This window comes from Artibeus jamaicensis, unplaced genomic scaffold (genome assembly GCF_021234435.1).
Source record: "Artibeus jamaicensis isolate MK-2021 breed Jamaican fruit bat unplaced genomic scaffold, CSHL_Jam_final contig_465, whole genome shotgun sequence".
Classification (NCBI taxonomy): domain Eukaryota; kingdom Metazoa; phylum Chordata; class Mammalia; order Chiroptera; family Phyllostomidae; genus Artibeus; species Artibeus jamaicensis.
The window spans coordinates 7903294-7918005 of NW_026521843.1; the positions used below are offsets into that span (position 1 = coordinate 7903294).

At 35.5% G+C, this 14712-nt stretch overlaps 1 protein-coding gene across 1 annotated transcript in view; it reads right to left on the reverse strand.

The window, feature by feature from the left end:
• The window catches only part of SMC6 (structural maintenance of chromosomes 6), a 61939-nt gene that overhangs the window by 14465 nt on the left and 32762 nt on the right, over positions 1–14712 (reverse strand). Inside the window, exons 16-22 of the mRNA XM_037151779.2 lie at positions 13143–13257; positions 11741–11901; positions 9149–9284; positions 8206–8286; positions 6996–7166; positions 2284–2421; positions 1161–1306 (exon numbers count right to left, since the gene is read on the reverse strand). Of these exons, the coding sequence (XP_037007674.1) occupies positions 1161–1306; positions 2284–2421; positions 6996–7166; positions 8206–8286; positions 9149–9284; positions 11741–11901; positions 13143–13257 (948 nt within the window). The remainder of the gene's footprint in view (positions 1–1160; positions 1307–2283; positions 2422–6995; positions 7167–8205; positions 8287–9148; positions 9285–11740; positions 11902–13142; positions 13258–14712) is intronic.

A 14712-nucleotide genomic window follows, 5' to 3' on the forward strand; every position in this document is an offset into this window, starting at 1 on the left:
CCAAGACTTCCACAATGACCCGCGCCATCCTCCTTCAAAGGCCCAGGCCAGGAGAAGCCAACTAAATAAAAAACGAGTAACAAGATAGGCACCAGCATAGCACCCACACAAAGATACCTATAGGGGTGGGGGGCTGGGGAAAAATTCCCCCTATAGGCAAAGAAAATTCACTAGAACAATGTCACAAAGAAGAATAAAACCGTGCTTGAACACTATGAATTAAAACAAAACAAATGCTACCAGCAAGAAAGACCTCAAAATAGAAATGGAAAAAGAACCTGAAAGAAGAGTAAACAATAGAAGGTGATAACCGGACCAAAGGAGGTAAAATGAGAACTTGCAGTATTCATGGTAGGAGAGCAAATTAGACCAAAGAGAGAGAGAGAGAGAGGAAGAGAGAACAAAGACAAAATGAGAAGCTGATACACAGGGGCAAACACACAACACCAAAAACAGAAATGAGAAAACAAATTGTGTGGAAAACAGACAAAATATATGAAGAAGACAAAGGATATACAACACATGTATAAATGAAGACCTCAAACAAAATTAAACAACAGAATAGAAAATGTCTGTAAGTAAAATACAAGAAAACTTTTAAGAAATAAGACTTAAATCTATACACTGAAAAAGCATGCTGCGTATCAAGGGGGAAAATCAGATTCTGACATTCTGGACAAGTTACACGCCTTAAGAGACTAGTGCTATCATCAACACATACTCAGACAAAAACATTTATATTAGGCTAAACTGTTCTTCAATTCAAAGTTAAAGACAAATAGTTTCGAACATGCAAAAACACACAAAAATATTATTCATGTAGCAATTCAGAAAACAATTAGGGGATACCTTTGCAAATGCTGCAGAGCCATTTTAAGAACGACATAAAACATTCCTCATGCCCAAAATATTCACAGGACAATGAAAAAGCACATAAAAAGTTCACAGAAAAAAATATCATTCTGTAATGAATTTTGTAAAAATTCAGAGGAAAAAAGTTAGATTATTAACCATATACATGAGACACACTAGTTTGGCTATAAACTATATGCCACAGCAACATTAGATCCAAGTTTAAAATTTACATGTAAACATTTATTTTTTGTCTTAATAACATACACGGATAACATAATAAAGCAGAAAAGCTACCAACTACTTACCTCGTTATTTCCTCCCGATCTCCATGACTAGCATGTTCTGCCTGAATCTTTTGTCTTAATCTATTGATTTCTTTGTCTAGAATTGATGCAGACTTTTTTACTTCTATCCGCTCTGGGCAGATTTGTCTTGCTTGTGACATTTTCTCCTAAGATAACAGATATTTAGTATCTTTAAAACTCTTCTTTGGGATAACAACTCACTGTACTACTAATGCCAAAATAGGCAAAGTAAAATTCTAAACTTATGTCTACAAATTGCATTTTAATTACACTTAGTGTCAATGTTATTTCTCAAGTTTTATATTGAGAATATAGTCCAGAGTCATTATACATCTTTAAGAGAAATCACATTACTATGCACTTCTTTACTAGTCTGTAAGACCTCCACAACTTCCCAATGAAACACATCTCAGGTAGCAGTTCGGAAGTTTGGCACTCTGGGTACTGAGGTCAGAGGTAGCTTTCTGTGTGTTTTAGGATGGACTCTGAACACTAAATAGTACTGAAAACTCAAAGCACTTTTAACACAGAGTACTTCTTTTATATTCACAACATTCTGTATGGTAAGTTTTGAATAAGTAAGACGATAGATTACAGTTTCAATCATTTCCTAAGATAAAGAAAGGGGCAGCTGGAATCCGTCTGTTCTAGTTAGACCTGAGGGTGCCTTCAGCTAACATCCTCCAGAAAGAGGAACGTGCTTACAGCTGTCGACATGGGCGTCCAGTGAAGAGGAGCTGAACTGCAGCCCAGACCACTCCCAACTACTCAGAGGCAGGGGTGACTTTTCTGACCACAAGGCTGCCACCTACTTGCCCAACTAGGTAACTAAGGAGCTACGTCAGTGGAGAGGGAGGGCCACTCTCCAGATCCCCCAGAGGCACGACACCCAGTTGGTGCAGTCCAGCCAAAATCCTCTATGTGTGGTCTTAATTAAAGTCCCAACTCTCTGAGAGTCCCCAAGTCTCTCTCTTGACTTACCAAAACAGCTGTCACTTTATACATAACAGATATTCATTAGGTAATTTGTCTATGTTTGCAAACATGACATTAGGGAAAATGCACTTTAAACATCAGGACTAAGGTTGTAAACAAAAACGTGAAACCAAAAATGACAAACAACCTCTAGTTCTTTTTCTTTCATATCCAGTTCTCGTTTCTTTTTATTTAAAGTATTCAAGTGTTCTTTTTGTTTTTCTTCATAATGCTGTTTCCCTCGTTTTTGGGTATCTACTTCAGAATCAGCAAGGTTTAATTCATCCTGTTTGAAGAAAGCCAAAAGAATCTCTAAAAAAAAAATTGTTTAAAAAAAATACCAGCACAGCTATAAAACTAACTGACAACTCCACAAAGTGACAGGACTACGCTGCTTCGAGACACACGTGTTAGAGTTCACAGCCAGATGTGTCTGAATAGAAGTGAGGAGTTTCCCAAAATTAAGAAGTCACGTTACTGTATTTAAATTCTTATATGAAATCTCCATAGATCAGGTTGCTTTCAACTTTATTTTGGTAAACAAGGTAGTCTGTGGGAAGCCACATTAGCCTGCAGACTTAAAGGAGGCACAGCCTGGTGAGAGTTCAGGGGTGCCCAACCTTTTGGCGTCTCTGGGCCACACTGGAAGAAGACCAGTTTTCTTGGGCCACGCATCAAATACATTGTGACACGTAATCACATACACACAAATCTCATAATTATTTAAGTAAATTTACGATTTTGTGTTAGGACACATTCATAGCTGCCCTGGGCTGCACGTAGCTTGCAGGCCGTGGGTTGGACACCCCTGGACGCACAGTCATTAATCGCAGCAGCTTTCTCAAACAATGGTCTACAAGTTGCCTACATTATAGTTCATTTGGATGTTTTACAAAATATATAAATTTTTTGACTCCACCATGGAGATTTTATTTTAGGTCTAGAATCCCCAAATCTCAATTTTTGAAATGGCTCTGGTTTTAAAACCACTAAGTAATAAGTTTCAACTCTCAGAGAGTTTGTTCATTTGGTTTGATACACAAACATAAATGTGCAGAGCAATTTATTTCTAATAGCCCCAAACTGGAAACACATGCCCATCAATAGGCAAATGAATAAACAAACTCTGGTATATCAAACAGAATGGATACTATTTGGCAATAAAATTGAATGAATTATTGATTCAGGTAAAAATATGGATGATTACCATCACCAAAAAGAACCTTTTATTGTACTCACTTTTTTTTTCCAAAATAGAATGTACAATATGTACTAGTGTGTGCTGGGTTTTGAAAAAGGTCAAAGCCCCCAAAAGTAAGAGTACATAATATGTGATTCTATTTTATGTAATTCTAGAAAAATGTGCAGACTATAGGAATAGAAAGCAGATTAATGGTTGTTGGGGCAGGAGGTGGGCGGGGAGAGAGTACAAAGAGGCATGAGGAAGCTTTTGGGCACAATGAGGATGTTCTTTTACTATTTGTGAAGTTTTACAGGTTTATATACATGTCAAAATTTAAGCATACACTTATTTGTGTATTTACTGAATGTCATTTACATCACAATAAAACTGTTTTAAAAAGGCTCCTGATTTAAGAACCACCAAATTAAATTTTAGTTTGTTTCTTGAGCCTACCACACATTTAGCTTCAAGAGTTGCAGTTATAAACAGAGAAAGAAACAAGTAACAAAACCAAAATAGCGTAAGAGAATCATGAAAGACAGAATATAATGAGATATCCCAAAAAGGAAAATGGGTATCTACACACTGAAAACATTTACCTCATTTAACAGAGGACTTAGGCTATTTCCTAATCTAAGAATACAACTTGTTCTATCTTGTTCATATTGATAAAAATACCACCTACAATAGATGTTTGGTATTATACAGCTTTTCTAAAAGGCTTCTATTAAAAATCAAAACATTACTACATGAAGAATGAAGATAAGCTGTTCCATTACCTCAAACAGAATAAAAGTAAATGGTTGCAATTTGTGTAGCAGGAGATACTACTATTAGAAATTAGAACAGCTTATGAAATAAAATGGTTGTTTTCCAATCATTTTTGGTAAAAGCTGTCAAAATAAATAGGCCAACATTTGCTTTAGGGAACCAATTTGTCGCCTGAGGAAACTGAAGGGGCAAACCCTGTTAGGACACATTTGTGCCAGGTTAATCCTCCCTCCTAGCAACTTTGGAAAGGGAAAGGCTTAACTTATAAAATAACAGGAAAAGTACTAGAGATGTTAATAATCCCTTTCTCCACATTTACCATGGCTATTTGGTTTGTCCTTGTATATTTAATAAATTTATGTCCATCAAATTTAAAACTAAAAGAAAGCAAGAGAGTATTTCATTCAATTTCATGTTATTGATGGTGAAACAAAGAACTAAACATGTTGAACTCAGGTTAATGACATTCATCCTGGTTTTGGGGTGAGGACTAGGTTGGGTTAGGCCTGAAATAAAATTTGGATGCGGTTCTAAACCTCTAGTTTCTAGCCTGTAAGAAGTTTCAGCCTTTAAAAAAATAAGCTGAGATGCTAGAAGGGACAGGATCCTTGGAAATTTTTATTTCTTGGATACCAAAATCAATTTTAGTTACTTAGCACCAATGGATAAATTGCTACTGGTTTTATGTAAACCTACATTAACTATGAGATTTTGAAAACTATAAAACACAAAATCTTGGAATTTTCAGAAGCATAGTTATCCTCAATAAAAATAAACTCTCCTTAGCTATATCGGACACAGAAGCCCTCATACTCCAATAATGCTCAATGTGGGCCACACTCCCTGACCAATGAGTTTCATTTGCAACTAAAGCATTTAGTTTGGTACTTTGCAGAGTAATTAAAAATAAACCGTGCAGGCCCTGCCCAGGTAGCTCAGTAGGTTACAGTGTTGTCCCCATTACACCAAGACTGCAGATTCGATCCCCAGCCAGGGCACATTCAAGAATCAACCAATACATATATGCATAATTAAGTGAAACAACAAATGGATGTTTTTCTCTTTCTCCCCCCGTCCTCTCTCTAAAATCAATAAAAATAAACTGTTCAAAGTGAGAATAATATTTCCTATGCCAACACTTCAATGACTAACTACATGTTTAAACTCTCCTCTTCACCGCCCATCACAAAATGAACAAATGCCCTGAGAGCAAACAGATTTTGTCTAGAAGCTGATAATGTATAACGACTGCAATTTCTCAGGAATTATTTTGTTAGCCAAACCCTCTTTTTCCTAAAGTTACTGATGGCTGTGATGTGATATTACGCAGGAAAACCTCTTGGCTACTGGCTGATTGCATGCAGGTTAACTGAAGGACTCACCTCCTAGCTTTCAGTTATTTGCAGCCAAGGCAAAGAGCTAAGATCAAGAATTCTTACTGCCTTCTGCCCATATTTTCTGCTCTTGAACTTATTTATGGACTCCCAATTCCAGGAGTTGCTTTAGCTTAGAGGTCCCTAAAAGAACAGAACACAGCTTACTCTTCATCATTTCTTGTTTTTGACTTTAAACTGTTTGGGATAAATAATTTAGGCACTAATCTTTCTCTATACCATTTTAGCATATTTCACCATTCTGACTTTGTCACACTGTTCAATCCTTTACCCATTTTTTAAAATGTTTTAATCTTACCTTGGTTGTAACTTTACTGCTCTGATTCCTGAATTCTACCTTGTGTATAGAACATGTTTGCATTTATTTTATTCTCTTACTCTATTTTCTTTTAAAACCTAATTTGCCTTTTTTTACCTCTGACTTTGTCTTTTAAATTCTCACTTCCTGTAACAACCACTCACTTATTTGTCTATCTCAGGATTTAATACATTTCCCTTCCTCAGCACTTCAATATTTACATATTCTTCTTAATCAGTTAGTCTGTCTCCCTATCTTTTATTCTTAGACAAAACAGGAGAAAATTAATCCCTGTTAGGCTACAACAGTGGGCAGGAGCCCCAGCTCCATGGACAGTGGCTACAGAGAAATCTGCCACCCACTGCAACTCCTCTAACTTCCTCTAATACTCGCTTCGCTCGTTATTATTACATTTTTACAATTTTTCAGTAAACACAGTGACTAAAATTTTTTATGCATGCAAACTCTTTTAAACTTTTAAAATATCTAAATACATTTTGATTCACAGGGGATAATTAATTTTCCTGCAAAAAAGAAAAAGGAGTACGTTAGAGTGATATCATCAAATACCGCTCTTCTTAAAATATATAATTCATTCTTCTCAGCGTCTTATAAATAAAATGTGAAGTTCCAAGAATAATTATGCTATTCATAAAAACAACAATGACAATAAAATAATGATAACTAAGCTAATATACAACTTGGGGAGATTTATACAATTTAACTGTTGAATAATTTTATTTTCCTAAATTTGGTTTCAAAAAATGTGTTAATAAAAAAAAAATCAATAGACTTCAAGCTGGACCGTGACTGAGGCGCGCCCATGAACCGGAACTGGGGAGCACTTCATTTCGAGCCGGCTTGAGAGACTGAAGGAAAAAGTAGGACAACAGAAAGGTAAGCACAGAAGCAGTGTAGACGGACAAGACGGCCCTGGGCTCTGGCTCTGAAAAAACAAGGCAGTGAGAAAATGAAGAAAGGACAAAGGCTGTAATGTTCTGGGAGAAACAGAAACTTCGCAATTTTTTTCTTGTAAAGCCATGAGCAAAAGAATTTAATTCTAATAGACCTAATGAGAAAATTTGGTTTACATCCCGTTTTCATGTGGTTATATTTATACTTAGCCATATATTCTGACGGGGCAATACCTAGTGAGCACACTGGAGATATGAAACTAAAAGGTAAGATGCACACAGAATAACAGTAATACATACCTTAAGTGGATCTGCTTGCTCTGATAGCTGATTAACTTTCAGTTTAATTGCATTATACTTGCTTTCTGCTTCTACTTTCAGACTTTTTAGATGTTCCATATTTTCTTTTTGTTGTTCCATATTTTTCTCAGCCATTTTCATTTTCTTTTTATTATCCTGAGCTTCATCTTCCTGGTTACATTTACAAAGCACAAACAGTTAATTAAAATACTTTTGTTATCAAGTAGGAACATAGTACAAACAATTCTGAGAGGAAAAAACTACAGGCTATAGGCAAATCAGATCAAAGACAAGTTCAAAAGTAACAAGAGATAATATTTAGGACAGAACTTAAAACTATATTGTGCTTGAGATTATAATCGAAATAACCGTTATTCTGTCTATTCCCTTTTCTTTCAAAATGTAGTGTGTATAAATACCCACCTTGGTCAGACAACGTGTTAGAGGCTGAGTAAAAAAATAAACGAGACACAGTGCATACCTTTAAGAAACTTAAGTCTCTCAATGAAAGGAATGAAAGCAGAAATAGAAAGTGGAAAGTAAGATTACTAATAAAAAATTAAGATAAATCCTCCTGACAGTAAAGCTCCACTGTGCAGGGACTTCATCAGTCTCACTCACTGTTACATCCCTCGGCAGTTAAAACGTTACAGCACAGGCACTGATTCATATTTATTTATTTTAATAAGACTCTGTATGTAATCTATCTAATCTAGTGTTTACTGTAACTCAAAGAAGTTAAGCTGAATATCATGAATAGTTGCCTGAAAAAAAATGGAGTAACAAATATGTGGTCCATTAAAGTGAAAACCACTGACCTGGAAAAAAGACGAATGTGAGGAGACCAACTACAACTGACCGAGAGACAGCCACTGATATTGATACTGATTAACTCTGGAAAACACTCTGCTAAGCGGTTTGGTTTAAAATGCCACTTTTTAATTTTAAGAGCACAGTTAAACTTTGATAAAGTTTTGTTTCGTGCAGGAGATGACAAAATCTATTACTATGCATGTGAGTTATCTAAATAAAACATTAAGAAACTTGAAGGCTATATACCAGGTAATTTCTACCTTATCTCTAAATGGAGACAGCAGTCATAAAAACACAGCCTCAATGAAAAGGATTAAAAAAAAGTGGAGAGTAGATGCTATTAAACTAAATGACTATTTTGTCCTTCGTAACATTAAATGGAGGAAAAGAATCTTACCAAGGTTTCAATATCTACAGACTGATGTTCTTCTATATTCTCAAGCTCCTGAATTTCAGAAATATTTTTTCTTATTTTCATCTGAAAGAAAGTATTTAGATTTTAGTAATATAAAAATAAATAAAACATAAATGCCCTGGAAAAGAAATATATACACACACATACACTTTGTTACAAAAGAGCTCTGTATTTAATGAAAAAGACACATCATTATAAAATGAATCAAAGTAAGTTATGTATTATATCTGCCATGATCATCCTCACTGGTAATCCATTTCCAGGCAAAAAAGATGTAAGTACTCCAACTTCCCATTTCAAATGATGACAATGTTGAATCCACAGAGAAAATACTGTTCTGAAATACCCAGACTCAAGTCATGGAAAGATTATTCCAACCCAGTGGTTCTCAAAGCACAATTCAGGTGCCTCCCAGGTGCCTCCCAAGCACTTCTAGGTGTTAATGAGGTCACAACTAGTCTCATAAAAACACGAAGACATTATTCACCACTTTCAAGTGTACGGCTTTGTAGTCTATGATGTGTATGCAATACTACAACAGACTGGTTGCAGAAGCTCACATGATAATTCAGCTGAGTTTTATTAAGCCAGATAATAGGTATTTACTACAAAAACATGAAAGTGTCAAACTTTCTACTAAATAGGTATGGTTTTAGAAAAGATATTTTTCATAAGAATGTCAGTTATATTAACACTTGATGAGTTAATTATTTTAAGTGAACTAATAAATACTCTCAAATTTTAATTTTTAACAACGTAAAATACTGACAGATAAAACACACATATGTGAAAGCCTGATTAAGAATGTAAAGGGACTTGAGGCCAGAAAGTTTGAGAACTCCTCTAACTAAATAAATGGTAGAATTAAAAAAAAATAGCTTGTAAGTGATAAGTTGAGAAAACAAAATGATGTATTTTTTTATACCTTTAACTCTTTATAATGGAGTTGGTACCTTCTAAGAAGTTCTTCATTGTGTTTAATATCCTTTTCAAGGGCAGACAAATGGTGCTGAAGACTTAGTATCTGGGCCTTCTTATTCTCAACCTCATTCTCCAAGTGGCTTGATAGAGGAGAGGATAAAAAACACTTTAAATCTATTTCTGAATATTACAAATTCTTTGGATTTTCACAAAGGAAAGCTTGTTTTTGATAGCTTATTTGCAAAACCCTATTCAATCAAACCAGTTCTATACTCCCACCAAGTTATTAACAACATGAAAACATAGATTTCACAAAACATCTGAACTGGAGTCAAATTTTACTTATTTCATTAGTAAGTATCTATGATACGATTTCTATGATACCAGATACTGTGCATGTTGATAGGTAGAGGTAAAAACAGAATTGAGACATGAAGGGCTGAAACAAACAAAATAAACTGTAACATTAAAATAAGAACAGTACACTATTTTTTCATAGAACCATGGGACAAAAGAGTCTGGGAGAAATGACAATTGAATTGTAGTCTAAAGTTTTCAATAGCTGGACCAGCCATGGGAGAGGATGGAAAGAAATGCACAAAGGCACAGAAGGGACGAAAGATCAAATGGACAGCTCAGCATTTACTATCGGTGAACAAATGCTATAAATGTCTGGGAAGTAAAAATGGAGGAGAGGAGGGCAATGAAAGTGAGTGGAAGATACTCACAGTTATTAAGAACCACACCTAAAACAAAAGCAAACTAAGAGGACAGCTAGAACAGGAGCAGAACTATAGAAATGAAGATCACATGGAGGGTCAGCAACAGGGGAGTGTGAGGAGAAGGGGGGAGAAGGTACAGAAAATAAGTAGCATAGACGGTAGGTAGAAAATAGATAGGGGGGAGGGCAAGAATAGGGGAAATGTATTATCTAAAGAACTTGAGACACGTGGTCATAAAATAAAGCGGGGTATGGTGGGGGAAGGGGTGTGCAGGGTGGAGAGGAATGAAGGGGGGAATAGAACAACTGTAATAGCATAACCAATAAAATATATTAAAAAAAAAAGAAAAGAAAATGAGTGGGAGATAAAGTGAAGAGAAGTGCAGGCCACACAGGCTCCTGCCAGCTGTCGGTGTCTTCAGAAACGATCTCCTCTGGCCTCCCCTGCCAAGCACCTGCCTCCCAAACGTGTGTGCCTGGTGGAGGAGGACCAGCTCAGCAGTAAGGAAAACTTCTCTGATGGACAGTGTAGGTCATATTTCAATACGATGCGTTATTTTCCCATATATTAACATCACTGACATCATCTTTCAGTCCATGCTTCAATTAGCAGCGGTTTTTTTTACTGATATATAAAATAACAGCATTTTAAATTTGTTGAAACAGTATAACTGTGCTGCCTTGCTGCAATTCTCAAAAGTAAAAAATAATCAATAGGCCTAGCTGATGTGGTTCAGTAGATTGAACGCTGGCCTTCTAACCAAAAGGTTGCTGGTTTGATTCCCAGTCAGGACATGGCTGGATTGTGGGTCAGGTCCCCATCTGAGGGCACTTGAGAGGCAATGGCTTGATGTATCATTCCCTTTCTTTTTCTCTCCCTCTAAAAGTAAATAAATAAAATCTTATTTAAAAAGCAGTAATTGTTAGCTGAATAAGTGATAAAGAAATTACAAAAGTGAGGAAAGGAGAATAATTGTGGTATTTCTGGTAAAAATGGGGGCAGATGCCAGAGATGGTTTTGGTATTCAATAATACCAAAATTTGAGATGGTTCATCGGTATTCAATAAAAAATGTTTATCAACCATAAATCTATTCCTTTATTAACAAATCGTCATTTTGCTAAAAATAACAAAAAATTTACCAAGGAAACAAACTGGCATATTAGGTATTCATTCAGAATCTGTTTTAAAGAACATAAATAAAATCTGAAAAACATACTCCAGAAAATTGTATTAAAATGTTTCAGTATTTTCAAAGTCCAAAAGTCCACAGCTAATTTTTTTGAAAGACATTTATTGATTCTAGAGAGAGAGGAAGTGTGAGCGAGAGGGGGGAACATCAGTTGGTTGCCTCCCATATGTGCCTCAAATGGGAAACCCGCAACCTAGGGATGTGCCTTGACTGGGGACCAATCCCCTGGCCTTTTGGTGTACAGGACAACGCTCTAAACAACTGAGCTACAACGGCCAGGGCCACAGGTAATTCTTAAAAATGATCTTGTATAAAGCAATAACCACACTGATTATCAGTCTGAGAATTTACTCCCACACTTTCTTTGTACCTTATGTGTACTTTTATAAGTACACATATTAATTATGGAATAACAGATTGATATTTCTCTCTCCCATCCTCTCTCCCTAAAATCAATCTTTAAAAAGTAATAAAAAATATAGAACTTGAGTAAGAATGTAAACCAGCACACTTACACTGTCACTGAGAAAAGTCACAGACCTAACAATGGGCACCCTTGTCATGGGTGTCAACAACAACCATGTAGCTGATTTATAATCTGACTTCTGGTCCTTATCTCCTGGCAGACAGGTAGCCAGTTGGTCAAGGAAACATACGTTGTGTACTTAGTCCAGAACACCAACCTTATTTCAGAATCCAGATCTCTGCTTAGGAATTTAGGTCTCGTGTATTCAGATGAATAGTAACGTCCTGCAAAAACCTGATCACCATCAGCAGTAAAAGCTTCTCTACAGTTCTTGGGTGGCTTTTGGGACTGCATTACTGCACGAGCTACAGAATTATTCTAAAAACAACAGAGGAAAACACACTCTTTAAGTTGTGCCAAAGCATTTCTGATCCACAGTTTCAAAATGTTGCCTGTCATTGTTTTAATATTAAATATTTTTACTTACTCAATATTTTTAATTTTATGGAATTACTTTTACTAATTAAAAAAGTAATTCCATAAAATTAAATAATTAAAAAAAACTTTCAAGATACAAAGAATTAAAACTATTAATTCTTTAAAACAACACAGTAAGTAATGCTGTATGATAAACTGATACATTTTATTTTTAAATAAATTCTACTATTGCTATCCGTTTACAATTAAAAATTACTTTAAGTAACTTTTCACATGAAAATTTACTTTAAACCAGTTCATACAAATCTTACTTTTTTTCTAAATGACTTTTACACCCTAGAAATGAGCCAACTGAACAGTAAATTCCAATAAAGATTAAGATACTAAAATACCTTGGAAAAGCCTAGAAATATTTAAGCCCTGCAGGAAGTAAAAAGGGAAATTAGGCTTAACTGAGGTCTTGTCAACCTCTCTGAGCACAAATATTTACAGTAGAACTTCATTATTTTCTTTCCATATCATTCTAAAATATGATAGAGCCAAGTCCACAAATAATTACAACATGAACTTGCAATATGTACACACAGATTACCAATACCATTACTTGTTTCCATTGATGAGAAAAACAGACACTATTGTGTTTCTCTTAATTACAGATTTCTGTTGTAAATTTCCTTATACCTTCCCAGCAAATTTAGGCCAAAGATAAAACACAACATGGTGAGTGAATCCAACAAGTATATAAAAATGCACATACAGCTGAAGAGTAAATATTGGTTTTACAGCACTTCAATTTTTAAGAAAACAGATTCTTAAAACATCAAGTCAAGTACTTATTGAAAAAGTAGAATGATAATATTATGTATATCTGTAAGGATAAGTAAAAAATGAATTTGGCAGGCAATCAAGAAAGAACAAAAAACTTTTACAGTATCATGCATCAAAAAAAAATTATGAAATTACTTTTGAAAAACAGCTGCGAGTAACAAAGTTCCTTGGGGCAGAAAACACACACACCAGCTGCTCCGTATTGCAATATAGCTTTTCCTACGAGGTTACAGTGTGATGACAAAACACCAACAACTCCTGATATGTACGGGGGGGGACCAAGGACTCACATACCCTACATCAGTTCCGAAAATGTTTAAGTAACATAAAATACAGCAAGCATCTGGTCTTACTTTGATTAGCAGTACTGTTTCTATGCCTCGCATGTCAATTAGGCTATTTGCAACAACTGCGTTATCTATTTCTAAAGCTGTCAGAACCGTTGGGAAGTCTGGATGATAAGCAGCTCTAGGAGACAAAAATACATAAGGATTAACATTGAACTTTAATTATATATAAACATACCTATATATTAATGGGTGAGTAGATGACAGATACTGTCATCTGTCAGATCTATCAGAGAAATCTACTGCCATCTGACAGTATCTATCAGAGAAATATCTGATATCACTTAGAAACATTTGATTAGGTTACCTTTATTCATTTAGCAAATATTTCTATGATATGTGATAGGCACTGTTATATAAACATTATATGCTCATCTAATCCTCACAGCACCATGAAATAGATAGTAGTATTCTCTCCATTTCTTTTTTCAGATGAGAAAGCTTCAGAGTTTAGTAAAATCCCCAGTGTCACAGAACTAGTCAAATGCTTGGGCTAAGATTTAAACCAGAGAGTTCAGCTCCACAGCCCAGATTCTTTTCCTTCTAAATTAGCATAGAGTTGGCATATGATATTATATTAGTCTCTGGTGCACACCGTAGTGATTCAAGATTCAGAGCCAAGATAACCATTATGCCCTACTGCCTATTACAATAATTACACTTTCCTTAAGTCTTCTTTGCTATCATACATAAATATAAAAGCCAATTAATTAAAACACATTTTAAAAAGCTAAACAATTTTCCTTCTGAGATAAAAAAACTAAAACAGATTATTATGAAGACAGAGGAAATATGAGAAAATAGATAGTTGTATGAATAGTAATTTGGGTTCCCTAAAAAGACATTCAATCTTTCAACTAATATTTTAAACATCTGTGCTATTAATAGCACTGAAGAATGGATGTACAGGAGCAATGAACCTCTAATGGGAAAACAGTCACAGTATTCTTAGTGCTTTCTTTGTCCTAGAATTCTAAACAATGGAAGTACCTTTGCATATATAGGGCAGGAAAAAAGTAGTTTTACAGTTCTGAGTATGTGAAACAGAGTTTATTCCTGTATTATTATTTACTATTGTATTATTTTCCATATGAACAACTGTAAACCTTTGACCCCACTCCATTCATTATTTTGACATGCATTTACTAAGCACCTATTATGTTCACAGGATGAGGCAAGAATAAACAAAACACACTACATCCTTTTCAACATGGAGCCACCATTCTACTGATGGGAGAGAAAATAAAGAAAGAAGTGATATAGTATATAGTGCCTTTTCATACAAAATGGCTAGGTAAGCCTCACAGGTGACAACTGGGCAAACACCTGAGAAAATGCATGTGTCACACTGACATCCTGAAGAGCATTTAGGGGTCAGCATTTGCAAAGGCCCTGAAAGGTGCATTAGGGAAGCCGGGAGGCCAGCGTGCTATGATGGTCTGAGCAGTGCGGAAGGGCTGGAGCAAGAACAGGAGAGCTGTTAAGATGGGGAGGTCCTAGAGGTCGTGGCAAGGCCTAAACAGAATGGGAGTGTACTGGGTGCTTTGGGCAAAGGAAGGACACCACCTTACTTCAC